This window comes from Pleurodeles waltl, chromosome 10 (genome assembly GCF_031143425.1).
Source record: "Pleurodeles waltl isolate 20211129_DDA chromosome 10, aPleWal1.hap1.20221129, whole genome shotgun sequence".
Taxonomy (NCBI): Eukaryota; Metazoa; Chordata; class Amphibia; order Caudata; family Salamandridae; genus Pleurodeles; species Pleurodeles waltl.
The window spans coordinates 844,745,454-844,773,206 of NC_090449.1; the positions used below are offsets into that span (position 1 = coordinate 844,745,454).

The 27,753-nt window shown below is 46.5% G+C and overlaps 1 protein-coding gene across 1 annotated transcript in view; it reads left to right on the forward strand.

Annotated features, from left to right (window-relative positions):
* LOC138262457 (ferroportin-like) overlaps positions 1-27,753 on the forward strand; it is a 282,512-nt gene that overhangs the window by 232,677 nt on the left and 22,082 nt on the right. The window contains exon 8 of the mRNA XM_069212351.1: positions 15,579-16,322. Within this exon, the coding sequence (XP_069068452.1) occupies positions 15,579-16,322 (744 nt within the window). The remainder of the gene's footprint in view (positions 1-15,578; positions 16,323-27,753) is intronic.

The window sequence follows — 27,753 nt, forward strand, 5'->3', positions numbered from 1 at the left end:
TGCCGGCTGAGCTAGAGGCCAAAATCTACAGGTAGGCACTTCGCAAAAAACACCTCTGTTTTTTTCCAAAATTTAGGATGTGTCCACGTTGCGCTTTGGGGTGTTTCCTGTCGCCAGCGCTAGGCCTACCCACGCAAGTGAGGTATCATTTTTATCGGGAGACTTGGGGGAACGATGGGTGGAAGGAAATTTGTATCTCCTCTCAGATTCCAGAACTTTCTGCCACAGAAATGTGAGGAACATGTGTTTTTTTAGCCAAATTTTGAGGTTTGCAAAGGATTCTGGGTAACAGAACCTGGTCCGAGCCCCGCAAGTCACCCCTCCTTGGATTCCCCTAGGTCTCTAGTTTTCAGAAATGCACAGGTTTGGTAGGTTTCCCTAGGTGCCGGCTGAGCTAGAGGCCAAAATCTACAGGTAGGCACTTCGCAAAAAACACCTCTGTTTTCTCCCAAAATTTAGGATGTGTCCACGTTGCGCTTTGGGGTGTTTCCTGTCGCCGGCGCTAGGCCTACCCACGCAAGTGAGGTATCATTTTTATCGGGAGACTTGGGGGAACGCTGGGTGGAAGGAAATTTGTAGCTCCTCTCAGATTCCAGAACTTTCTGCCACAGAAATGTGAGGAACATGTGTTTTCTTAGCCAAATTTTGAGGTTTGCAAAGGATTCTGGGTAACAGAACCTGGTCCGAGCCCCGCAAGTCACCCCTCCTTGGATTCCCCTAGGTCTCTAGTTTTCAGAAATGCACAGGTTTGGTAGGTTTCCCTAGGTGCCGGCTGAGCTAGAGGCCAAAATCTACAGGTAGGCACTTCGCAAAAAACACCTCTGTTTTCTCCCAAAATTTAGGATGTGTCCACGTTGCGCTTTGGGGTGTTTCCTGTCGCCGGCGCTAGGCCTACCCACGCAAGTGAGGTATCATTTTTATCGGGAGACTTGGGGGAACGCTGGGTAGAAGGAAATTTGTAGCTCCTCTCAGATTCCAGAACTTTCTGCCACAGAAATGTGAGGAACATGTGTTTTTTTAGCCAAATTTTGAGGTTTGCAAAGGATTCTGGGTAACAGAACCTGGTCCGAGCCCCGCAAGTCACCCCTCCTTGGATTCCCCTAGGTCTCTAGTTTTCAGAAATGCACAGGTTTGGTAGGTTTCCCTAGGTGCCGGCTGAGCTAGAGGCCAAAATCTACAGGTAGGCACTTCGCAAAAAACACCTCTGTTTTTTTCCAAAATTTAGGATGTGTCCACGTTGCGCTTTGGGGTGTTTCCTGTCGCCAGCGCTAGGCCTACCCACGCAAGTGAGGTATCATTTTTATCGGGAGACTTGGGGGAACGATGGGTGGAAGGAAATTTGTATCTCCTCTCAGATTCCAGAACTTTCTGCCACAGAAATGTGAGGAACATGTGTTTTTTTAGCCAAATTTTGAGGTTTGCAAAGGATTCTGGGTAACAGAACCTGGTCCGAGCCCCGCAAGTCACCCCTCCTTGGATTCCCATAGGTCTCTAGTTTTCAGAAATGCACAGGTTTGGTAGGTTTCCCTAGGTGCCGGCTGAGCTAGAGGCCAAAATCTACAGGTAGGCACTTCGCAAAAAACACCTCTGTTTTCTCCCAAAATTTAGGATGTGTCCACGTTGCGCTTTGGGGTGTTTCCTGTCGCCGGCGCTAGGCCTACCCACGCAAGTGAGGTATCATTTTTATCGGGAGACTTGGGGGAACGCTGGGTAGAAGGAAATTTGTAGCTCCTCTCAGATTCCAGAACTTTCTGCCACAGAAATGTGAGGAACATGTGTTTTTTTAGCCAAATTTTGAGGTTTGCAAAGGATTCTGGGTAACAGAACCTGGTCCGAGCCCCGCAAGTCACCCCTCCATGGATTCCCCTAGGTCTCTAGTTTTCAGAAATGCACAGGTTTGGTAGGTTTCCCTAGGTGCCGGCTGAGCTAGAGGCCAAAATCTACAGGTAGGCACTTCGCAAAAAACACCTCTGTTTTTTTTCCAAAATTTAGGATGTGTCCACGTTGCGCTTTGGGGTGTTTCCTGTCGCCAGCGCTAGGCCTACCCACGCAAGTGAGGTATCATTTTTATCGGGAGACTTGGGGGAACGATGGGTGGAAGGAAATTTGTATCTCCTCTCAGATTCCAGAACTTTCTGCCACAGAAATGTGAGGAACATGTGTTTTTTTAGCCAAATTTTGAGGTTTGCAAAGGATTCTGGGTAACAGAACCTGGTCCGAGCCCCGCAAGTCACCCCTCCTTGGATTCCCCTAGGTCTCTAGTTTTCAGAAATGCACAGGTGTGGTAGGTTTCCCTAGGTGCCGGCTGAGCTAGAGGCCAAAATCTACAGGTAGGCACTTCGAAAAAACACCTCTGTTTTCTCCCAAAATTTAGGATGTGTCCACGTTGCGCTTTGGGGTGTTTCCTGTCGCCGGCGCTAGGCCTACCCACGCAAGTGAGATATCATTTTTATCGGGAGACTTGGGGGAACGCTGGGTGGAAGGAAATTTGTAGCTCCTCTCAGATTCCAGAACTTTCTGCCACAGAAATGTGAGTAACATGTGTTTTTTTAGCCAAATTTTGAGGTTTGCAAAGGATTCTGGGTAACAGAACCTGGTCCGAGCCCCGCAAGTCACCCCTCCTTGGATTCCCCTAGGTCTCTAGTTTTCAGAAATGCACAGGTTTGGTAGGTTTCCCTAGGTGCCGGCTGAGCTAGAGGCCAAAATCTACAGGTAGGCACTTCGCAAAAAACACCTCTGTTTTTTTCCAAAATTTAGGATGTGTCCACGTTGCGCTTTGGGGTGTTTCCTGTCGCCGGCGCTAGGCCTACCCACGCAAGTGAGGTATCATTTTTATCGGGAGACTTGGGGGAACGCTGGGTGGAAGGAAATTTGTAGCTCCTCTCAGATTCCAGAACTTTCTGCCACAGAAATGTGAGGAACATGTGTTTTTTTAGCCAAATTTTGAGGTTTGCAAAGGATTCTGGGTAACAGAACCTGGTCCGAGCCCCGCAAGTCACCCCTCCTTGGATTCCCCTAGGTCTCTAGTTTTCAGAAATGCACAGGTTTGGTAGGTTTCCCTAGGTGCCGGCTGAGCTAGAGGCCAAAATCTACAGGTAGGCACTTCGCAAAAAACACCTCTGTTTTTTTCCAAAATTTAGGATGTGTCCACGTTGCGCTTTGGGGTGTTTCCTGTCGCCGGCGCTAGGCCTACCCACGCAAGTGAGGTATCATTTTTATTGGGAGACTTGGGGAAACGATGGGTGGAAGGAAATTTGTAGCTCCTCTCAGATTCCAGAACTTTCTGCCACAGAAATGTGAGGGACATGTGTTTTTTTTAACCAAATTTTGAGGTTTGCAAAGGATTCTGGGTAACAGAACCTGGTCCGAGCCCCGCAAGTCACCCCTCCTTGGATTCCCCTAGGTCTCTAGTTTTCAGAAATGCACAGGTTTGGTAGGTTTCCCTAGGTGCCGGCTGAGCTAGAGGCCAAAATCTACAGGTAGGCACTTCACAAAAAACACCTCTGTTTTCTCCCAAAATTTTGGATGTGTCCACGTTGCGCTTTGGGGCGTTTCCTGTCGCGGGCGCTAGGCCTACCCACACAAGTGAGGTATCATTTTTATCGGGAGACTTGGGGGAACATAGATTAGCAAAACAAGTGCTATTGCCCCTTGTCTTTCTCTACATTTTTTCCTTCCAAATATAGGAGAGTGTGTAAAAAAGACATCTATTTGAGAAATTCCCTATAATTCACATGCTTGTATAGTCACCCCGGAATTCAGAGATGTGCAAATAACCACTGCTCCTCAGCACCTTATCTTGTGCCCTTTTTGGAAATGCAAAGGTTTTCTTGATAGCAATTTTTTACTCTTTATATTTCAGCAAATGAATTGCTGTATACCCGGTATAGAATGAAAACGCACTGCAGGGTGCAGCTCATTTATTGGCTCTGGGTTCCTCGGGTTCTTGATGAACCTACAAGCCCTATATATCCCCGCAACCAGAGGAGTCCGGCAGATGTAACAGTATATTGCTTTCCATAATCTGACATTGCAGGGAAAAGTTACAGAGTAAAACGTAGAGAAAAATTGATGTTTTTTTCACCTCAATTTCAATATTTTTCTTTTTCAGCTGTTATTTTCTGTAGGAAACCCTTGTAGGATCTACACAAATGACCCCTTGCTGAATTCAGAATTTTGTCTACTTTTCAGAAATGGTTAGGTTTCTAGGATCCAGCATTGGTTTCATGCCCATTCCTGTCACTGACTGGAAGGAGGCTGAAAGCACAAAAAATTGCAAAAATGGGGTATGCCCCAGTAAAATGCCAAAATTGTGTTGAAAAATTGAGTTTTCTGATTCAAGTCTGCCTGTGCCTGAAAGCTAGGAAGCTGCTGAGTTTAGCACTGCAAACCCTTTGTTGATGCCATTTTCAGGGGGAAATCCACAAGCCTTCTTCTGCAGCCACTTTTTCAAATTTTTTTGAAAAAAAACGAAATTTTCACTGTATTTTGGCCAATTTCTTGGCCTCCTTCAAGGGAACCCACAAAGTCTGGGTACCTCTAGAATCCCTAGGATGTTGGAAAAAAAGGACACAAATTTGGCTTGGTTAGCTTATGTGGACAAAAAGTTATGAGGGCCTAAGCGCGAACTGCCCCAAATAGGCAAAAAAAGGCCTGGCACAGGAGGGGGAAAAGGCCTGGCAGCGAAGGGGTTAAGGAAAAAGGACTGCATTTAAAAAATATCGCTTTATTGAAAAAGCAACCACAGACGTTGTGATCTGCTGTCCCCAGCAGACCACCATCCCTGTGATTTTTGCCATTCTTAATGGGTCGCAAAGCAAGACCTACCTCATAAATATTAATAAGGTAGGTCTATTTGTGACTCACTGGGAATCAATAAATAATTTTAGGGCACATTTGTACATGGGTGTTTGCGATTTCTGAATTGAAAACATTTGCAGTTAGGACATTGTTAAAATATTTTTTCGTACATCTGGTCCTTTGTCTTGGTGGTCAATAACAGCATGTCAGAAATATTTTCTAAAAAATTACCCAACTAAAATTGAGAACCTTGTTAATACTGCTAGAGTTTCCCACCAGTGTCGCATTCCATGAATGTGGGGTAGTCATGAACTCCCAGTTCTTGAAGGTGCCGTAAATAGTAAATATGATACAGGCAATGATTTGAGGACTTTGAGGAAGGTTCTCCTATTAATAAATTTGTCCCACAGACAAGGGCTAAGCAATACTGCATCTTGATCCCTACTAGGTCCAAAATGCAAGAACAATGCATTTTATCAGATATCTACAAAGGCTCCCTCTACAGGAGTGAGTCCCCTTTAGAGGTCTGTCTCTAGGCCATTATACTACCTATTTAGCTATTCACAGGCAACACTCTTTATATAGAACATATTCAAACTTTACCATTCTTCAAGGCCTCTGGCATAAACTTGCCATTATCTTCTTGTGAGGCAAACAGTCAGGAAAGCCCAAGGAAGGTGACAGCTCTTTGTAGGTCTAAGAAGATGTGGCAGGGCTGGTCTTGTCAAAACATCTCTCAAGAAAGCCCTTTATATTCCAATCTTCCCCTACTAGCCTGCTGGAATAACACAATCCTTTGCTTTTTCCACACAGAGTATACCATAATATGTAGCAATGTGAAAAGGAATTTGCACTCTCTTAGGATTTTTGTAATTTTACATATTAATATATATCTGACCTTCATCTAGTCCTCACCAAGCCCCAAGCATAGATAAATCAAACATCATATGGCAAACAAAACACAAAGGCGGATTTTGCTACAGGAAAAGAACTTTACAAAATACAATGTTATTTTACTTTTTCAGGCATTTCTATTGCAACTTTGGTTCAAGGTGCTGTCCTTGCTTTTTCAATAATTGGTATCCTAAAGTGTATGGTGAAGGATGGATGTTCATACAATTGACTTCTTTTTATTGTCAATTTTCCCATTGTGATCATAAAGGTAGAATCAAATGACATCATGAGATGTTCCACAAGGGTATCAAATTAGGAGGACGGAGCATGGCCACCCCAGATTTGTCACCTGTTTTGGATGCTATTTTGTTGGGTTTAGAACTCTGCGAACTTTAACCTTGCTAACCAAGAGTAAAGTGCCTGTGCTTCCCCTTAAAACATGGTAAAATTGTCTTATTCTTTATTGGAAGTTACCCTTTACCTGCCTACACTGTCAGAGGACTAATTAGCATAAGCCACTACTAATGCTTAGTCTATGCTCAACCCTTTGAACTCTGACCTGTTTCAGGTCCTGAGCTCGCCCCCCACGACCGCAGCACCAACCTGCTGCCTTCTGCCTCTGTCCCACGAGCACGCTGCCGTTTGCGTGTTCGAGGCCCTCCTCCACCCGCAGGCATCCTCCTGCGCCTCATCCCTGGTGGCTAGTGGGCTCACTTGACCCGTGTGCCGCTTCCGCCGTCCTGTAAGTGTTTTTTGGCTTTTTCGTTTTTTCAGCGCCTCGCCGCCGGCGCTTCTGCCCCCTTTGTGCCCCCCTGATTGCTGTCTCCCCGATCGTGTATTGTGCCATTATTGTATTTCTGATTGTATTTCTGATTGTATTTTCTCATTGTAACTGCTTGTAGTTTTGCTCGTTTTCAGTGTTTTTTGCCCCTTGTGCGCTCCCCGTTCCCTGCCGCTGCCTCCCTGCGGCCCCGCCCCCCTCGCGCCCCCATTTGCCGCTCCCTCCCGCCTCCCGCCTCCCAGCTGCTCCTCCCTCCCCCCTCCCTTCTTAATGGCTGGCGCTGCGCGTCGCGAGTGAGCGAACTCTGACCTGTTTCAGGTCCTGAGCTCGCCCCCCACGACCGCAGCACCAACCTGCTGCCTTCTGCCTCTGTCCCACGAGCACGCTGCCGTTTGCGTGTTCGAGGCCCTCCTCCACCCGCAGGCATCCTCCTGCGCCTCATCCCTGGTGGCTAGTGGGCTCACTTGACCCGTGTGCCGCTTCCGCCGTCCTGTAAGTGTTTTTTGGCTTTTTCGTTTTTTCAGCGCCTCGCCGCCGGCGCTTCTGCCCCCTTTGTGCCCCCCTGATTGCTGTCTCCCCGATCGTGTATTGTGCCATTATTGTATTTCTGATTGTATTTCTGATTGTATTTTCTCATTGTAACTGCTTGTAGTTTTGCTCGTTTTCAGTGTTTTTTGCCCCTTGTGCACTCCCCGTTCCCTGCCGCTGCCTCCCTGCGGCCCCGCCCCCCTCGCGCCCCCATTTGCCGCTCCCTCCCGCCTCCCGCCTCCCAGCTGCTCCTCCCTCCCCCCTCCCTTCTTAATGGCTGGCGCTGCGCGTCGCGAGTGAGCGAACTCTGACCTGTTTCAGGTCCTGAGCTCGCCCCCCACGACCGCAGCACCAACCTGCTGCCTTCTGCCTCTGTCCCACGAGCACACTGCCGTTTGCGTGTTCGAGGCCCTCCTCCACCCGCAGGCATCCTCCTGCGCCTCATCCCTGGTGGCTAGTGGGCTCACTTGACCCGTGTGCCGCTTCCGCCGTCCTGTAAGTGTTTTTTGGCTTTTTCGTTTTTTCAGCGCCTCGCCGCCGGCGCTTCTGCCCCCTTTGTGCCCCCCTGATTGCTGTCTCCCCGATCGTGTATTGTGCCATTTTTGTATTTCTGATTGTATTTCTGATTGTATTTTCTCATTGTAACTGCTTGTAGTTTTGCTCGTTTTCAGTGTTTTTTGCCCCTTGTGCGCTCCCCGTTCCCAGCCGCTGCCTCCCTGCGGCCCGCCCCCTCGCGCCCCCATTTGCCGCTCCCTCCCGCCTCCCGCCTCCCAGCTGCTCCTCCCTCCCCCCTCCCTTCTTAATGGCTGGCACTGCGCGTCGCGAGTGAGCGAACTCTGACCTGTTTCAGGTCCTGAGCTCGCCCCCCACGACCGCAGCACCAACCTGCTGCCTTCTGCCTCTGTCCCACGAGCACGCTGCCGTTTGCGTGTTCAAGGCCCTCCTCCCCCCGCAGGCATCCTCCTGCGCCTCATCCCTGGTGGCTAGTGGGCTCACTTGACCCGTGTGCCGCTTCCGCCGTCCTGTAAGTGTTTTTTGGCTTTTTCGTTTTTTCAGCGCCTCGCCGCCGGCGCTTTTGCCCCCTTTGTGCCCCCCTGATTGCTGTCTCCCCGATCGTGTATTGTGCCATTATTGTATTTCTGATTGTATTTCTGATTGTATTTTCTCATTGTAACTGCTTGTAGTTTTGCTAGTTTTCAGTGTTTTTTGCCCCTTGTGCGCTCCCCGTTCCCTGCCGCTGCCTCCCTGCGGCCCCGCCCCCCTCGCGCCCCCATTTGCCGCTCCCTCCCGCCTTCCGCCTCCCAGCTGCTCCTCCCTCCCCCCTCCCTTCTTAATGGCTGGCGCTGCGCGTCGCGAGTGAGCGAACTCTGACCTGTTTCAGGTCCTGAGCTCACCCCCCACGACCGCAGCACCAACCTGCTGCCTTCTGCCTCTGTCCCACGAGCACGCTGCCGTTTGCGTGTTCGAGGCCCTCCTCCACCCGCAGGCATCCTCCTGCGCCTCATCCCTGGTGGCTAGTGGGCTCACTTGACCCGTGTGCCGCTTCCGCCGTCCTGTAAGTGTTTTTTGGCTTTTTCGTTTTTTCAGCGCCTCGCCGCCGGCGCTTCTGCCCCCTTTGTGCCCCCCTGATTGCTGTCTCCCCGATCGTGTATTGTGCCATTATTGTATTTCTGATTGTATTTCTGATTGTATTTTCTCATTGTAACTGCTTGTAGTTTTGCTCGTTTTCAGTGTTTTTTGCCCCTTGTGCGCTCCCCGTTCCCTGCCGCTGCCTCCCTGCGGCCCGCCCCCCTCGCGCCCCCATTTGCCGCTCCCTCCCGCCTCCCGCCTCCCAGCTGCTCCTCCCTCCCCCCTCCCCCCTCCCTTCTTAATGGCTGGCGCGCCGGAGGCGCGCCAGAGGTAAGCCCGTCTGCGCCCGTCCGCGCCTGGACCGCGCCCAGCGCCACACCCCCTGGCCCTCGCGCCCCCCGCATCCGCTACTCGATCAACGAACTCCGCGCCTTCAACCCCGGCCCCTCCACTGAATGCTGCCGGGCATCCCCGAAGCACACTAAAGGACCTTTTTCCTGCCGTACCTGCAACTTCTCCTGCATCAGAACGACCAATCCAACTACTGAAACATTCAACCCCAACCACCTGAACTGCATCCTCATCAACACCCGCTCCGCACGAAAACACGGCATCGAGCTCTGGGATTTGCTCGACACCACTGCTCCTGACGTGGCTTTCCTGACCGAAACCTCGTGGAACGACTCCTCGTCTCCGGACATCGCCATCGCCATACCGGACGGCTACAAAATCACCAGAAGAGATCGAACCAACGGAATCGGCGGCGGAATAGCCATCGCTCACAAAGCTACCCTCAAAATCCACACCCACTCGGACGACACCCTCAGGACAGCCGAACACCTCCACTTCCAGATCCACACGGACCCCAACACGACCCTCAGAGGAACCCTCATATACCGCCCTCCAGGACCAAGAGCCCCCTTCAGTGACACCATCGCCGACCTTGCAAGCACCCACGCCCTCACTTCCCCGGATTACATCCTCCTGGGAGATCTGAACTACCATCTGGAAAATGCCAACGACGTCAACACCGCATCACTGACCTCCAACCTCCTCAACCTCGGACTCCGCCAGCTAGTCAACACGCCCACCCACATCGCCGGACACACCCTTGACCCCCTCTTCACCTCAAGCAACCACATTTCCTTCAGCCACACCTCCGAACTCCACTGGACCGACCATCACTGCGTCCATTTCACCTATAAGAAAACCACAGAGCAACACCGCATCCAGCTACCTCCCCACCGCCGCTGGGGCAAAGTCACCCAAGACCAACTGACCAGCACCCTCATCAACAACCTTCCACCCGACGCAACCGACCCGAGCACAGCCGCCATCAACCTCCATCAATGGATCCTCGACTGCGCCAACACCCTTGCCCCTCTCAAGAAACCCACCGCCATCCAAGGAAAGAAAAAACCAGCCTGGTTCACAGACGATCTAACCACCTCCAAAAGCATCTGCCAGAAGCTCAAAAAGAAATGGATCCAAGAACGCACACCCGACAACCTCGCCGCCCTCAAAAACGCCAACCGCGAACACCACCAACGGATCCGCATCGCCAAGCGCGCCCACTTCACCGAACGCATCAACAACAACGCCCACGACTGCAAAGAACTCTTCGGCATCGTGAAGGAACTCTCCAATCCAAAAGCCAACTCCAACGACATCCCGCCCTCCCAGAAACTCTGCGACGACCTCTCCACCTTCTTCCACCAGAAAATCGCTACCATCCACGACAGCTTCAACACCGGTCCACCGCCAGACCCCACCCCCGACGTCTCCTCCCGCGACTGCCGCCTCACCGCCTGGACCCACGTGGACGAGGCAGAAACCATAACAACCATGAACACCATCCACTCAGGCTCCCCCACGGACCCCTGCCCCCATCATGTTTTCAACTCAGCCAACGCCACCATCGCCCCCGAACTCCGCAAGATCATCAACCTCTCCTTCACTTCTGCCACCTTCCCGGACAGCTGGAAACACGCAGAAATCCAACCCCTCCTCAAAAAACCCAAGGCCGACCCCAACGATCTCAAAAACTTCCGTCCGATCTCTCTCCTCCCTTTTCCAGCGAAAGTCATCGAGAAGATCGTCAACACTCAGCTCACCCACTTCCTCGAAGACAATTCCATCCTGGACCCCTCACAATCCGGATTCAGACGAAACCACAGCACTGAGACTGCTCTCCTCGCCGCCACAGATGACATCAGACATCAAATGGACAACGGCGAAACCTCAGCCCTCATCCTCCTCGACCTATCAGCCGCCTTTGACACCGTCTGCCACCGCACCCTACTGACCCGCCTCCAGGAAGCCGGCATCCAAGATAAAGCCCTCCACTGGATCTCATCCTTCCTCTCCGACAGAACGCAGAGAGTCCGTCTCTCCCCTTTCCGCTCCAAAGCCACCAACCTCATCTGCGGCGTCCCCCAAGGATCCTCCCTCAGCCCTACGTTGTTCAACGTCTACATGGCCCCCCTCGCTCAACTGGCCCGCCAACATCATCTCAGCATCATCTCCTACGCCGACGACACCCAGCTCGTCCTCTCCCTGACCAAAGACCCGCTCACCGCCAAAACAAACCTCCACGAGGGACTAAAATCCATCGCCGATTGGATGAACAACAGTCGCCTGAAACTCAACTCCGACAAGACGGAAGTCCTCATCCTCGGGCGCACTCCCTCGGCCTGGAACGACGCATGGTGGCCCTCCGTCCTCGGACCCCCGCCCACCCCTGCCAGCCACGCAAGAAACCTCGGCTTCATCCTGGACTCCGCCCTCACCATGTCCAAACAGGTCAGCGCCGTCTCCTCCTCCTGTTTCAACACCCTTCGAATGCTCCGCAGAATCTTCAAGTGGATTCCAACAGAAACCAGAAAGACGGTGACCCAGGCCCTCGTCAGCAGCAGACTTGACTACGGCAACGCACTCTACACAGGCATCCCAACCAAAGACATCAAACGACTCCAACGTATCCAAAATGCCTCCGCCCGACTGATCCTCGACATACCCCGCCGAAGTCACATCTCCCCTCACCTAAAGGAACTCCACTGGCTCCCGGTAGACAAGAGGATCACCTTTAAACTCCTGACCCACGCTCACAAGGCACTTCACAACACCGGACCCTCCTACCTCAACACCAGACTTAACTTCTACACTCCAACACGTCAACTCCTATCCGCCAACCTCGCCCTCGCCATCGTACCCCGAATCCAGCGCAAGACATCCGGCGGCAGATCCTTCTCCTTCCTCGCCGCCAAGACCTGGAACTCTCTCCCCACATCTCTTCGCCAGACCCAGGACCTCCTCGCATTCAGAAGGCTCCTCAAGACCTGGCTCTTCGACCGCTAAATCAGCAGCGCTTCCCCCCCCCCCCTCAGCGCCTCGAAACCCTGACGGGTACATAGCGCGCTTTATAAATACTATGATTGATTGATTTGTGAAAGAGGTGAGAAATGCCTCCCTTGAGGAAACAAAAGGCTCAACTGAAAAGGGCAGAGATGACTCACAGAATATTCAGAGTGGGAGCTGCAGGCATCCTCTTGACATCACATTGTCAAATCCTGCTTGACAGGTCTGTTGAGCCACATGTAACACTTTGGTGCACTTGAAAGTGAGAGAACAGGATGCTAAGGCAATGGTTGGATATTCTGTGTCCAGTTGCTGCCCTTGCTTTTGTCCAACCAGACTTCTGTCTCTCGGTTTGTTGTGGGTAAAGTGTCTGCTTCAAACTGGATTTTAGTGTTAGATGTGGGAGGACACTGGGGTCTTTCCCATAACGCTCTTACACACGTCCCCAGCCCTGTAACTCCAAGTTTAGTGTGGCAGAAGACTTTTGCCATCTTGAAAATGCATTTGCACACACATTTTGGGTATGCTTGCAGTAAGGCAAACAGAAACTGTGGAAAAAGAGGGTAGGATTGCCTGAGGAACCTTTATCCAGTTAGTTAGAGAGTGCCCCGGAGACACTTCTACACACTATCTGGAGCCAGGCATAAATGTCGCAACCCATGGAATCCACAGAACACTTTCTACACCTGCAAAAGAACAGAAGAGGATTGGACTTGCTGTCTGTGACCCAGGAGGAGCCTTGAAGGACTGGACCTGTCCTCTTTTGTATCCAATACAAAGAAGTGGACTCCAAGGTTTGGTTGGCTGACCTCCTGTGTGGCCACATAGACACAACAAACTTCAAGAAAGCCTTTTTCCTAAAGTGCCCAGCTGACCAGTGACCACTGGATTTAGACTGGACTTTACTGTTGGCCTCTCTGAGGATCTCTAGGTGCCACCCTCTGAGGGCCTTAGAAGTGTACTTTCTTTACTTGGGAATTAAAAGACGAAGGGGCTGATTTAAGAGCCCCTAGCGCCTACGTGCGCCACATTAGCATAATTTTGTTTTTACCCCTAATGTGGACCAACAAGGCTAAAACACAGCACCAAATTTACAAAGTGGCGCAATGCAAGCATTGCGCCACTTTGTAACCCTTTGTGCTACATTATGCCTGCACCAGGCATAATGTATGCAAAGGGGGCATTCCCCTGTTGGGGGGGCAAATAAATGTCGCAAAGAAATCTAAAGGATTTCTTTGAGTCATGTTTTTTAAGCACTTTAAATACCTGCTCAGAGCAGTTGTTAAAAGAAGGCATGCCACTGTTTTCAATGGGCCTCAGTGGGCTTTGCAGGATTAGCATCAACATTTTTGCTGCTAATCCTGCAATGCTCCGAACTAGCATCAAAACGTTTGACACTAGTTCCCCTAACTACAGCCGTGGAGCGCTGTATCTTAGATACGGCTCACACATGGTGGTGTTAGAAGGGGACTAAGAGGCGCAAGAAAAGTGGCGCTGCACTGGGTGCAGCAGCTCTTTTTTAAAATCAGGGCCTAAGGGCCTGATTTAGGGTTTGGTGGATGGGGCTACTCAGTCACAAACAAGACAGATATCCCGTCCGCCGTATTACAATTCCATTATATCCCAGTGAAATTGTAATACGGCAGACAGGATATACAACTCTAAAACAGCCCCTAAATCAGAAGATAAAATCTTTAATGGGGACAAATCTAGTTAGTATTTCCGATCTGTGCTCCGTTCAAGTCAGCTTCAAATCGTGCCTAGTTCCTAGCCTACTGCTAACATTGACTATCATTGGCACCTTGTGCATTATGGCACTATTTGTACTTTAAAACTTCATAACAACGGTTCCCCTTACAGAACTTTTGTTGTTTTGATGACATAATTTTTATTAATGTTTACTCTATCTTTCCACTTTGGATTGGGATTTTTATTGCTTGTTGTTTTGACTTTATTACAGTTTTGTCACGGCATAAGTATTTCATACATTGCACCAAGTTGAGCCTGTCTCCTCAGTGACATAGCCACTTGGGAGACTGAACTCAAGTTAATGTAATACCTCTGATGGCTCACTATGACAAGAGTTGTGATTATTCTTTGAGGTGGGCAGTCACCCACACCAAATATAAATCCAATTTCTTACAGTGAGGGCACTTGGTCCCACATGAAAGGCCTGATAGAGCATGATGGACAGAGAAAGGAGGAGAGGCTCTGTGACATACATTTAATAAGATCCTGATGTTGAAGTGGGTAATGGGGGGTCTGATAGAGGATGCTTAGACGGAGATGTGCCAGGAGGTGGGGCTTGAGATGCCACATTAGAGCCCAGTGAGAGAGTGAGCAATGGGACCAATCTGGGGAGTGTTAGCATTGGAGACTTACTTGGAATACAGTGTGCCTTAGCAGCTGTGTGAGAATAGGTACATTTGCACCGGGACTTGGTTTTTAATGGCAGTGATAAAAAGTGTTAACTTGTAATTCACTCGAATCTGATTATTATGGAAACAAGTAATGAGTGCTTACTCCGGAATTATGAAAACTAATGATAATGTGTGTTACCTAAAACATTAATGAAACTGGTAATTTCTGTTCTAAGGACTGTTAAGTTCTTACTGTGAACTAAATGGTGCACTATTAAAACTGGGAATGGGTGCCAGTGGGGGAATTATCTAAACTGATAACCTGCTACATGGACTGTTACAGAAAATATTAATGTGTACCAAGTGCCGCACTGCACAAGTGGGTAACTTGTGCTGACTTGGACACCACTCACAGGCACTAGATGGTTCTGCAGTCAAAGACGAAGTGTTGTGGTAGGTGTATATGAGTAGTACCCACAGTGAATGGTTGTACGATGAACACATAATGCATCCAACATATGAAGTACACACATACAGTAGCTGATAGGTGCAGAATGTGCTTGGGTTAGCCAAGTTGCAGGAGTACCCAACATGGAATAAACATTGTGGGCAGGCAACAGCTGTACAAATTCATAGGCGAACTGAGAGTTACATACAGTGCACAACTATTAACAGTATGCTGCAAACAAACAGTATATGTAACACACACACGCACTAAACATAGTTTAGAGACAATAACAACAGCATAAGCCTCATGCACATAAATGGTACAGAGCGTGAAGTCAGAGAACAAGTGTAGGACCTGCGGTAAGAAGAGTCTGGGAAGGTTGAAGTCATCACAAATAATTCAGTAAGATGTACCATGCATTACAACATTATTGATGTCATTGGTGATGTCACCTGTGAAGGCATCTGTGATGTCATGTGTGCGGTCATAAGCCATGCATTTCATACTGTTTCATACAATTGAATTAACTAGGACATGTCGGGGCATTCGAGGGTTTGCATCATAATCTTAAAGTCTCTTCAACTTGATCTGAAATATGTAAGGTTTCCTTAATATTTCTTTATTCTTTGCAAGGTTTTGTGGAAGAATGAAGACATTTGTATTAAAGGAAGATTGGTCGTGGTATACCAGGGCTCTGGGCAGAGAGTGACTGGTGTACTTTAAACATATTCTATTAGCTGTCTTAAGTGAATTTAAAAACTGGAGTTACTTAAAAGAGTCAGATGTGCACAGATCTGGTGTTGTTTAACATCCCTAAAGCATCTTTTGTTTAATGTTACAGGGGATCTTCCCATTGGCTCATCCATTGATGAATTTATCAACATCTCTGGACATTTCAACACATCAAAGGAGCAGACCTCCAGCTCGGAAATGGAATTGGAGCCAAATAGATCCTGTAATGAATTGCAACCAGAGACTAATAGTAAACTACCCGTTTGCCTACAAAATATACACAGGATGCTTCAAACGTACAAAGATGGCTGGAAAGCATACTGCAGGCAATCAGTATTCCTATCTGGGTTGGGCTTAGCATTTTTGTACACAACAGTCCTTGGCTTTGACTGCATTACCACAGGCTATGCCTACACTCAGGGAATAAGTGGCTCGCTTCTCAGCATCCTCATGGCCATTTCCGCCATCTCAGGACTCGTGGGCACATTTCTCTTTACCAAGCTCAGAAAACGTTATGGACTGGTAGTCACAGGAATCATATCCAGCTGCCTTCATGTAAGCTGTCTAATGCTTTGTGTTTTATCTATCTTCGCTCCCGGAAGCCCTTTTGACTTAGGCATTTTCTCTGTTCTCACAAGCAAGAACTTGTCCATACACAACGATACCCAGCAACTGAAGCAGCTGCATTTTTACCCATCCCAGGGAAGCATCAACCAGCCCATACTGTCAGACCGCTCTTCAATCCACTGGACTAACAACACCCTGCTTTTCGAAAATGTAGGTGCGGGTGATCACCCCGAATCCTACATTTCCATTGCCCTGCTGTTCTCGGGAGTCATTTCAGCAAGAGTTGGTGAGTCGATTTTTCTCATTTTAGACATCTGTATCCATAGCTGCATTACAATTCAGCTTCTAGACAAAGGGCTTGATTTAGACCCTGACGGGAGCCCTTCCATTTATCAGGGGGCAGAGGTCATCTCATTTGTCACTCGGCCTGACTGCCGCCCACCAGATTAAGAGATCTCTGCCAACCCTGCAGTGATCTATGTGCCTTCATAGAAGCTGCCACCATGACGGTCCCTCTGAAGGCACTGCAGTTTGGGGCGTGAATGCCCTCTTTCAGGCAGCCATGCACTAAACTTTGTTTTTCCGAAAGAAACTTCTAAAGCAGGAGTTGTTTTCTAAAACACATAAGAACTAATGGTCCCCACATCCTGGGAATTTTCTTCATTGTGTGGGGGTTATCATTTTCCGTTCGTGACTGCCAGGCTTCACCTGTGCCATGTTCTATGTGGTGATGATGGGTAAAAAAGGGAAACCAGAATGTCAGGATCCACTAAAAAGTCAAGTGACTTACTCTGATGGACCCTACTCTACTGGGCGACTGGGGCAGGTTTTCTGACAACAGAGCTGGGGCGGTGCTACAGCCGTCAGAACACGGACATTCTACCGGACTCATAAATAATTGAGCAGGTGGTCTGAGGGTTTGGCAGACAGGGTACTCTGTCACATTGTTTACAGAGTACCCAGTGTGCCAACTCTAAACCAGGCCTAAAGTCCTTGCACAATATTAAATAAATGCAAACCTAATATTGTAAAAACACCAATGGCAAACTGTGTGCCACAGGTTGCCAGAGCTTCCACCTATTTTAAGCTTGGAACATTAATCAAAACTCAGTGTTTCTTTTTCTTCATTACTAAATTGTGTAGTTAAATCAAACAGGTCACAATTAATACAACACTTGGGATAATATTGCGAGGGTGATTTTCTTGTTTCTGAAGCAGCTTTACATGTGCATGTCTTAACATGACTTCCAAAATTGTAATGTTAATAATAAGTTGTAAAACACATGACAAGTCGTATTCTCTAGTAGAGTGTCTCCCAGTGCTAGAGAATAGACTACTTCAGGACAGCAAGCAGAAACCTACAGAATTAGAGAAGGGAGGTCTTGTGGCTTTTCATAAATATCTCTTCAGTTTGGTTTAGGTGCAAGTGTCGGGATAGAGTATTCCATAAATTGGGCCCCAGAAACCTAAAAGAGTCAACCCCTGTCTTGCCTGATAAATCCAAGCGACTAGAACCAGCTCAGTCAGGTTAGAACAGTGGTTCCCAACCTTTTGATTCCTGTGGACCCCCACTTTAACATTAATGGGACCCAGGGACCCCCACTGAATCATCATGGTAATCCGGGGACCCCCGCTTGAGCCGTTACTGGAAGCTGGGGACCTAATTTGACAATAATTGTTAATATCTTTTCATTTTCTAGGCTCTCGCGGACCCCCTGAAATGTCTTTGCGGACCCCCAGGGGTCCCCGGACCACAGGTTGGGAACCACTGGGTTAGAAGATCTTAAAGTTCTGGGCGGGCAGTGTGGCTGAACAAGATGCCTGAGGTAGTGAGATGCAACACCCCCAAAGGCACATTAACAGAAGCAAGGGGTTTTGAATTTTGTAATTATATCCATCTTCAGCCAGTGCATATCCCTAGCTGTGATGTAATGGATTGATGCTTTGGAATATGGCCAAGAAGTCATGTTGCCACATTCCGTAGAATCTCTAATGACGCCTCATTGATGCCCAAAAGCAAAACATTACTATAGTCTAAGTGCGATGTTATTGGAGCTTGTAATGTACTTTTTTGGTTTGAAACTGGGAGGTCCCATAGTATTTCCCTCAGGTATCTTATGATACTAAATACCGCTTGCAGTTCTTATCTGGTGGTCACATGTTAAATTACTGTCCCACAAGACACTTAGGATGCTGATACTACAGTACATGAATATCAAAGGGCTCAACGTACATCTAAAAAGGACCAATATGTAACATAAGGGTATCCTTGAATATTATGGGCCAAATTTATGGCCAAGTCACGCAGCACAGTAAGCCACCTGAGTGCACTGCATGACAAGGAAAGGGCAGGAATATGCTTTATTTTTAAAAATACAGCACATTACTGCCTTTGTCCCTGCACTTGTGCCATTTTGGGTGCCTAGGTCCAATGCAGGCACCCTTGCATCATGGCACATGGGTGTCTGCATTGTAAGGAGGATTGTTTTTGTGAAGGAAGGGGCACCTTCCTGCACCAAAACAATGGCCTGGGGCAGGAAGCAGCGCACATAGAAAGAGGAACAAAGGAGGATAAATAAAAATATTTCTCCTCGTTACCCCTCACCTGGGAAGGTGCATTCCCAGGTCTACCACTTCTGGCAAATCTGGGAACGTGTCAAAATCCATAGATGTTGTGTGGGAACACCCACACAACACCCATAAAATGCTTCCCTGGGGCTGAGTAACGCAACACAGCAATTTGTGCTGCGTTGCTTTACTCCAGATTTATGAAGCCACTCAGGGCCACGCAAGGAGGTCTTGTGTAGCTTCATAAATCGCAGTTTGGGCTTGCATCGCACATGTACACCTTTGCGTGCTGCAGGGGCGATGCAACCCCGCTGATAATTACGCCTCTTTGCTTTTATTAGGAGACCTATCTACCAAAAATAGACTAATTCAGAATCAAACAAAAAATTCCCCACAAATGTTTTAGGCCTCAGGATCCACTAAAAAGTAAAGTGCATTGGTTCGATTTGGAGGATAAAGAGAATAATGCAGATAAGACTGGGTAATATTAATGATGTTAGGGGGAATTGGAGCAGCACTAATGACCCAGGAAATGACTTACACAGCAGGTGTGTGATTATACACATTTTCACTGCTTCTTGGAGGTCATTACTAAGTTTACTGAAAGGCAACTAGTGCTAGCTAGTAATTTCAACCTAATTAAAAACCCATGTCTGAGTTGTCTACATGAAAAACCCAACAAGCTGACAGAGCTCTTCAACTGAACTAGGTCTTTAAGATCAATCACTATCAAGATGAACAATTCACATTTATCCACATTTTCTCTCAAGTAAGTTATACATTTACATGCATTGACCTTGACTTTTGATGCAACCAGCCAAGTTGGTTTTCCGGGTGACACAATTATGTTGATGGCAAATGCAACAAAATTAAGTAAAATGAAATGGGCTTTACTTGTTGGCGACTGGAGGCAGCTGAGAGTAAAGTAAGACCAACAACTCATTAAAAGCCGTTTGAGAAGTAGCTGTCATAAGGGGACAGCTCAGAGCTTTAAAGGCAGATCACAAGAGCTCACCACAGTGAAGATAATAAATAAGCAAATAATTCACCAAAAGGGGACAAAGCCAATATGCTACAGGTCAGTAGAGAAAAGTGAGGAAGCACTCAAAGATTTGTCAGGGCAATTTGAAATAATAAAGGATACACAAAATTTGATAAAGTGTTGTAGGTCCTTGACACTGGGGAGATTTACTAAGCCCGGAACACAGCAGACCAGCGTTTGTCTGAAGCCCAAGAGACTTAACTCTATTTACAGAGATGATTTAAGATTAGAAAGCCACAGTCAGAAATTCTCAAAGGTGACGTCAAAAATGGGAGTTGCCTCACTCTAAACTCCCTTAAGTCCAACAAAGCCCTGGGTTCCAATAGGTGGACAGTGCTTTCTACAAGTGATAAGCTAGCACACTGGCAATATTCTGAAACAGTTATTCAACACTTTGGCTACTCAAAGAAGAGGAATCCTTGGCAGAACGCAATCACAGTTATTCCTACAAGGATCAAACATAAAGTGTGAGTCTTATATTTGAATATTCCTAACAGACACTGATGCCAATGGCTTACCAGGATATTGGTGACAAGACTTGAGAGTCTAATGCCCAATAATATTAACCCTATTTAATCTAGCTTTATGAGAAACCAAATGTTTACCAAGATATACCAAATATCTAACCTGGTTGAAAACAGGAAAATAATTAGATAACCAGTTAGATTTTACTTTCTGCCAAAAAGGCTTTCACCTAGGAGGATTGGTTGTTCACAGCCCTTTTGTTGGACTGATGAAGTGTGAAGATACATTTTAAAGTATGGTAATAACCAATTATTGCAACCTGCCAGAATGTGGCGGATAAGAATTAACTTCAGAAGAAGTTTTAATATGGTCTGCACTTATACCAACTCCACAATATAGACTACATTCATATTGTTAAGGCATGTAGATGTAGAATTAGAATGAGGGAATCTGTGAGAGCTCCAGCAATGGAGTGGCCTCCCACTCTCTATTATTAGTACAAATATACTGATCAATATGGTGGTTCTCCTCAGAATGCTTAATGAAAGCCCAGATTGATTCTTCCGCATGCTCCAGTCCTTCTCACATACCTTCTTATTGAAGACTACAAAGCCCACAGTCTCCCTACCCAAGTGTGTACAGTCTAAGATGGTGGATTTTCCGTGGCTGACTTGCACCTTTATTACCCATTATAAATGACTGGCTTTTTGGCCCTCATGACAAGCCTGTCTTCTGCTTAGAACAGGATCTCTTTGAAGGAACCATCCTGCCTGATCTCGGGTATGGCTCTCCAGTGCCTGCCTCGTTCCCCTCACTCTGTCAGGTCCTTCTCGCCAGCTGGTGTAAAGCAGTTCTGTGGATTCTTTGGGAGGCCAGGGTACCTGCCAGGCACTCTATACAGGGATGCAGGGTTTCAGAAAGAAGGATGTTGTTAGGATTTCGAAATTGCGAAATGTGTGGATGGAGAGACCCTAAAATCCTTTGAGAGCATGTTGAGGGAATTTGAGTTGCACAAATCATATTTTTATATATATTTCCAATTAAAGTAGGCCCTAGAGCAGCACTGGGCCAACCTGACTGTGCCTGTGTTCAATCCACCTGAAACTAAAATAGTTCTGGGGACGTTGAGCAAGAACTCAGTCTCACGAATATACTGCTCCTCAGTGAATAACTCACCAAAGCCTTTGATGAAGTTGCATTCAAAAGGAAAGTGGATTTTGGCCCACTGCGGGAACAGGAGTGGGGGAGGAGCTAGACACCGTCTCACTAATGCCACCCGACTCAGCTTGATCTATTTCCAGTATTTCCACAGTGTACTATAGTCTCCAGGAGCTATGGCGCACAGGTGGGATCAGCTTTTCATCTGTCAAAGATGCTGTCCATTATAAGCAAATTGTTCACATGGTATTGGGCTGCCTAGGACTCCAAGAATACTGGAGAAATTGAATCCATCTTTTGAGATATCAGCCATTGATCTCACCCATTAGCTAGGAACTCCTCATATTTGTCAAGGATTGGGGAGGTTATTGGAGACACTATGCTTAGCTGGCTTGTGTCTCCTCATGGGCAAGCAATATATCAATTGACACTGGCAGCAGAACAAAGTCCAGAGATTTGAGTAGAAAGGATGGACTAATAGGCTTGCATCAAAAATCAATATTAAAGGCTAGAGTGTACCGGGCTGAGCCATGTGGGATGTGGGGGACTGGAAAAATTGCTTTGCTTAAGTAGATGCATATATTACCTTGCTCATATTACCAACCTATCACATGGTTACAGACAGTATACATTATCTGTCCAGCACTTATGAATTCCTACTGTGCATTTTACACTACGATTGTGGTAAATGAAAAATCAATCAAGTGGATTACAAGAAAAAGAAATGCAAATCTATATGCCCCAGTAGATGCTTATCTTGAGGACACAATGGTAATCTCCATTGTGGAGTCTACATATGTGCAGTTTGATATTACAAACCTCAATATCATAACACACAACAGCATTGCACAAGACCCCCAGATTTTTCACTGCCGGTTTGGGGGCAGGAAGGAAGCCCAGAGCATCAAGCAACCCCTTAGGCCCCCAAGATTGCACTGATTCCCGAACACCAAATTTTCAGGGGGCTGAGAATCATGCTCTGCCCATGCCCATGATCTGCAAGGGATTACTGCCTGAGTTAGGAGTGGAGAAATTACAAGCAGTGTGTCATCCGCATATGAAACTATTGTAAAACCGAGCACCTCCACAAAGTCCGCCAAAGGGGAATGTATATGTTGAAGAGTGCTTCACTCAACGACGATCCCGGAAGAAAGCAGAAAACTCTTGGATGCAGCATAGATGAAAATGGCTTTGTAGCCACCTAAACGGAAGGAAACTCCAGAACAGATCTGAACCACTATTGAGCCTTATTGCAAATCCATAAACACGTGCAATGTGTGTAGTGTTCTGCTGGACACGCTCTAGTGTTTCCACCAGCCACTCTGCTGAGGGCTGGCTTCTACACTCACCCAATACCCATCCATCACAGGAGTCACCAGTCAGGTGACCCTGCTAATAAAAAGGGCTGGGCGCACGTGCACCAAGGCCAGTTACATGCACCCTCACAATGTTTTCTGCGTCACATTCATTTAATAGCATATGGGCCTAGAGCCCCCACAGTACAATGTGTATGCTTATTACATCCATATAGTCAGCAATTAGTATCATTGTCATGCTCTGAACCTCTGGATTTTCAGTGTGCAAACCTGGTGATAGATGGGAGGGCTCTGTAAGAGACCTCAGTTAACACGTACAGATAGTAATGAAATGTCTCTATATGCTTTAAAGATAGATGAGAAGTGTGTTGTAGAATCAACATTCCTCTGACTGGGAAGACCATTCCTTCCCATAAGTCTGAGTTTATATTTTATTAAATGAAAGGTAAACGCGTAGATTTAGCTTGCAATTTTGACAGCTAAATCTGATCAGTGTTGAATTACTTATGTGCTATCACCATCTGGTGGTAGCAGCGTGTCAGTGCGGAGACTTTTGTGATGATCTGTGTGATTATTCTTGGTGCCTGAGTGTAAATTGCAGAGCAACATTTTCTAAAGGGCCCTGGTACCTGGAGAAAGTCTGTGTAAACTATTGTAAAAAGATCCTACGTATAGTCTTGAAAATCAAAAGTTTCGACAGGGCTCTAGACAGCCACCTGACGTGTGCTGGAAACGAGTAATAAATAACTGTCAGTGGAGTATGAAGAGGATCCATAAAATGTATGACATTGTCAAGTTCGGAAAAGGAGTACGGCAGCAGCCCAGTAGTCGAGTTTGTGGATTACCAATATGTTCTTGGGGGGACTGAGATGAATTCCAGAACCTTTGACACCTGCTATCTTGACGGCACTGCTATTGTATGTATGTATAGAGTACTTTTATCGCGTGAACCTAGCCAGAAAAAGGTAGTAGAGAGATGTACAGGGTCAAAGGCAGACATTGCTTCACTAAGAGGATTAAGTGTGACGTGGAAAGCGATGTCTACCTAATGGAAAGCCTGGAAACCAGACTGAATAAGTTAGAATACCTGGAATACAGAAACAGGGAGTTCCCTTGGTAGGCTTGAGAAAGAGTGTCTCATTCACTGATAGATAGGGTGTGGATTCTTCTGCCCACCATCTCCAAAAGCTGCCAAGAGGAAGCAATTGTCTTATAGGAACACACGTGTTTTTGTGTTGCTGTTTTTCTGTACTCTGCTTGAAACTGTCATATTTGGGATGCCTCAATGTGCTTCTCTTAAAAGAGTCTGTTTCTGGAAATATTTGCTATAACACGAACTGTTTGGCTTGATTAAAAAAAAAAAATTCGTAGGGAAGCCTTTCCTGAAACCATGTCGAAGAATGTCAAGCTTGATTACTTCACTGACTCAATGGAATATATGCCTGACATAAAAAAGAAGACTTATTTTAGCTCACAGTTATAGGCTTTAGGGCAGTGGTTCCCAACCTTTTGACTTCTGTGGACCCCCGCTTTATCACTACTGGAACCCGGGACCCCCAATGAATCAGTATGAGTCATTACTGTAAGCCGGTAACTCCAGCCTAAACATTATTAATTTAAACCACAAAACAATACACAAAAAATACAGAAACAATCATTCATCAAATACATACAAAAAGTATAACGCATTTAATTTAATATGCAGACAAATTTAAATTAAAAAATAATACTTTTATTAGGAAGTTTGGAGCTTTTCTAAATTCAGTTGAAGCAACACTTCGTCAATGCTATATTCTGTTTGATGCAGCTTCACGGCTCCCACAAATCAATCTGAGGATACTATTTTAATTTTTAACCTCCAATTTCAAATTCTGTGACATTTGCAGTATGTTTTAGAATTTTCAATTGTACATTTAGCCACTTCATTTAGATATACTTTATTATTCTGTTAATATTATGTCGTTTTCTAAGCAGTCGCAGACTCCCTGAGGAGGCTTTGCGGACCCCCAGGGGACCCCGGACCAGAAGTTGTGAATCATTCCTCTAATGGAAAGAACAAGACATTTTATGTTTTGACAGTTGAAAAGGTCATTGGGGGAGCAGGAGGCATAGACATACCTGATGACTAGGTTGGTTAGCCAGAAGTTGGGTGGGGAAACAGGGCAAGCTGGGCAAGGGAAGGGAGCAAGTTGGGCAGAGATGTATGAGAGATGTAAGATAGGGATCAAAAGTATTATGTTTAGAAGGCTTCTGATAGAGTAAACCTTTGGTAAAATATGAGGGACAGTGGCACTAAGGACCTGATTTAGATGTTGGCAGAGGGGAATACTCTGTCACAAACATCAAGGATATCCCATCCGTATTACGATTCCGTTATATCCTATGGAGATTGTAATATAGCAGGCAGGATATCTGTCACGTTTTTGATGGCATATTCCATCTGCCAAGATCCAAATCAGGCCGTAAGTTTGGAATAGATTATCAGTGTGCTGGGGGAGTGGGCATCATAAGCATGCTGTTGGCAGTTAAGATCAGAGAAAGAATACGAGGTCTTGGAGGACAGGGGCACCAGATGATTTTACCATATAGAGGTATACTACCAGAATACTGACTTTTTCACACAAAAGTCAAAAAAGATCTACTACGAATATCGACTAGCACTAAGGACCTCATTACAGTGCCCTCATAATCCAAATGCGGCCAATAATGTAGTTACCGGCCCCACCTGAGTTACAAATTGCGATGTTTCACAGAGAGGTTTTGGTTACAGCAACACCAACGCTGCATGTTATGCCCCCAAAACGTGTAATCTCCTTTATTGTTCTGCACCTAGAATTACAACAACCATGTAACAATAATTTAATGCTGGAGAAATAATGGGGATTATTGCATGGCACTCGTAATATATCTTTAAGGTACACAGAAATGGAGTGAAGAACAGCAAATCTACACTATCTTAGATATTTAGTTTAAAGACTACATATACTTCCCCTAAAAATACAAATACATATTTTTAAGAAACATAAAGGTACAAAAATGTGGTTAAAATCAGAAATATGTGCTTACCTTTACAGACTTACTGTGATGATATAGTAGTAGTCCATATTATGAAACATGAACATGTTTTGGATGTTTCTAAGTAAAATATTATGAAGTGTTCTAGATACAGTGGTCAAGTCTTTAATATCAAATCATTGTTGTACTTAAAGCAAAAGTAGAGCATGCAAGGAAATAAGCATGCAGTCAATCCCAGGGTGACCTACATTGGTAGGGCTTGTGGATTTTCAAACAACTATCTTTGACTTAACAGATTTACTCTGTGACCAGCAAAAAAAGAATGTTGCATTCTGCTCAGCAAGCCAATGCATCCAAGTCATAACTGTTGACACGTATAAGTTTGTTAGAGCACACCGGGAAGCTGCTGAGTTAGATTTGAATCTTTTCACACATATCAGACGTTTTTGCAGAATGATGAAATACCATTACCTCCTTGTAACATTTTCACCCCTAATTAATTTCTTAATGAGGCCATCCCAGACACACCCAGACCCAATTCCAAAATTGAAAAGCCTACCCCCCACTCATGACCTCCTGTTTTAGTTGTGTCTTGTAGGAACCCAGGAGGTCGCAACTCAGCCATGGCTGCAGCGTTGTTTTTCTAACCTTCAGCTTGATGTGGAGAGCTGGTGGCTGGTCCTGAACAGCTATCAGATGGGACTTCTTTTGATTCACCAAAAACCCATGATGATCCAGAACTGAAAGCACTCATGTGACATGAGCCACAGAGGTCTCCAGGGAGGATGAGAACACTAGGCAGTCGTTGAGATATGGAAGGAGTGCAATGATCTCCTGAGGCAGAACCCCCATCAGAGGAGCTGGGACTTTGGTAAATACCGTTGGTGCTGTTAACGCATCAGACCTTAGTAAGTAAACTTACAAGGGGACGCAAATAGGTCGATGAACCTTTTGACTCACGTTTAAGATGTTCCCACCATGGATCCAGTACATGCAGATCAATAGTGTTGGAAAATGGATTACTAGTAAGGGCAGGTAAGTACCTACACTTACCAATAGGCCACTAACTTCCACTTAGGTCCAGTAAGGTCCCAATAAATTAGGCTCAACCCTTGGTAGCTTGGGAACGAGCGACGAGGCTTAACTTAGGAGACAAAGCGTAAAGCATTCAAATATGACAAAACAGTAATTAAATAAAACACAGGAAAGAGTTTACAAATCCGAAACCAGTGTATAAAAATAGGAAATATATTTTTAGCTTTACAATGACACCAAAGTGAATACAATCAGTTAAAGGGAAGCGGAGATATGAATTTTGAAAGAATTGATGTTTTTTAGCGCTTAGAAACTAATAGTGCCAATCTGGTCATCTGGTTGCACATCGAATGGGGCAAAGTCAAAGTTTGAGGCCAACCGCAATGGAGCACTGCTCGGCTACAGCCCACAGGAGGCCTCGGTCAAAAGTTTACCTTAGGACTTAATCGTTTTTCTGGAGATCTTCTTCAGCGGGACCAAGTCATCAGTCCAATCTGACCTCCTCGAACTCTACCTCGGATACGCGTAGCGGGAGCCCTCGGTGGAGATTTTTACCTTCGGACTTTGTCGTTTTTTCAAGGTGAAAATCCTTCAACCACGGCATACCTGAATCTTGATCCAACGTCCCTGGAGCCCTCTTCGGATACACTGCCTGGGAGGTCCCGGTCAACTTCCTATGTTCGGACTTAGTCACTTTTTCAGAGATTTTGATTACCGGGACAAGCCTGCAAGTCAGGCCCGGTCGCAGTTGAGGCAAGCCGGCTAGAGTTGCCGCGGCAGGTTGGTCCCTTATGGAGCTTTTTTCCAAAAGTTCTCCAAACTTTTCCCAAACTTCTGGATCTTCTTCCAGATGTTCCTTTAAGGTTCTTTTGAGGTCCACAGCTAAACCCCAAGGTTCCAGAAGCTCTGAGATCCTCCTTGAGTGTGCAGACTACAACTCCCAGAATGCACCTGGCGCAAACTCTTTTTGGCCACTGGACAGTGGTCAGCTGGTCAGTTTCTTCAGGAGTTGGTGCATGGGGACTATGGTTAGCAAGTTTTCACCTGTAGCAAACAGGGAGTCTCTTCTTGAACCAGTTGAAGCCAGGCAAAGTCCTCCTTGTGGTGAAGCCCAAGTG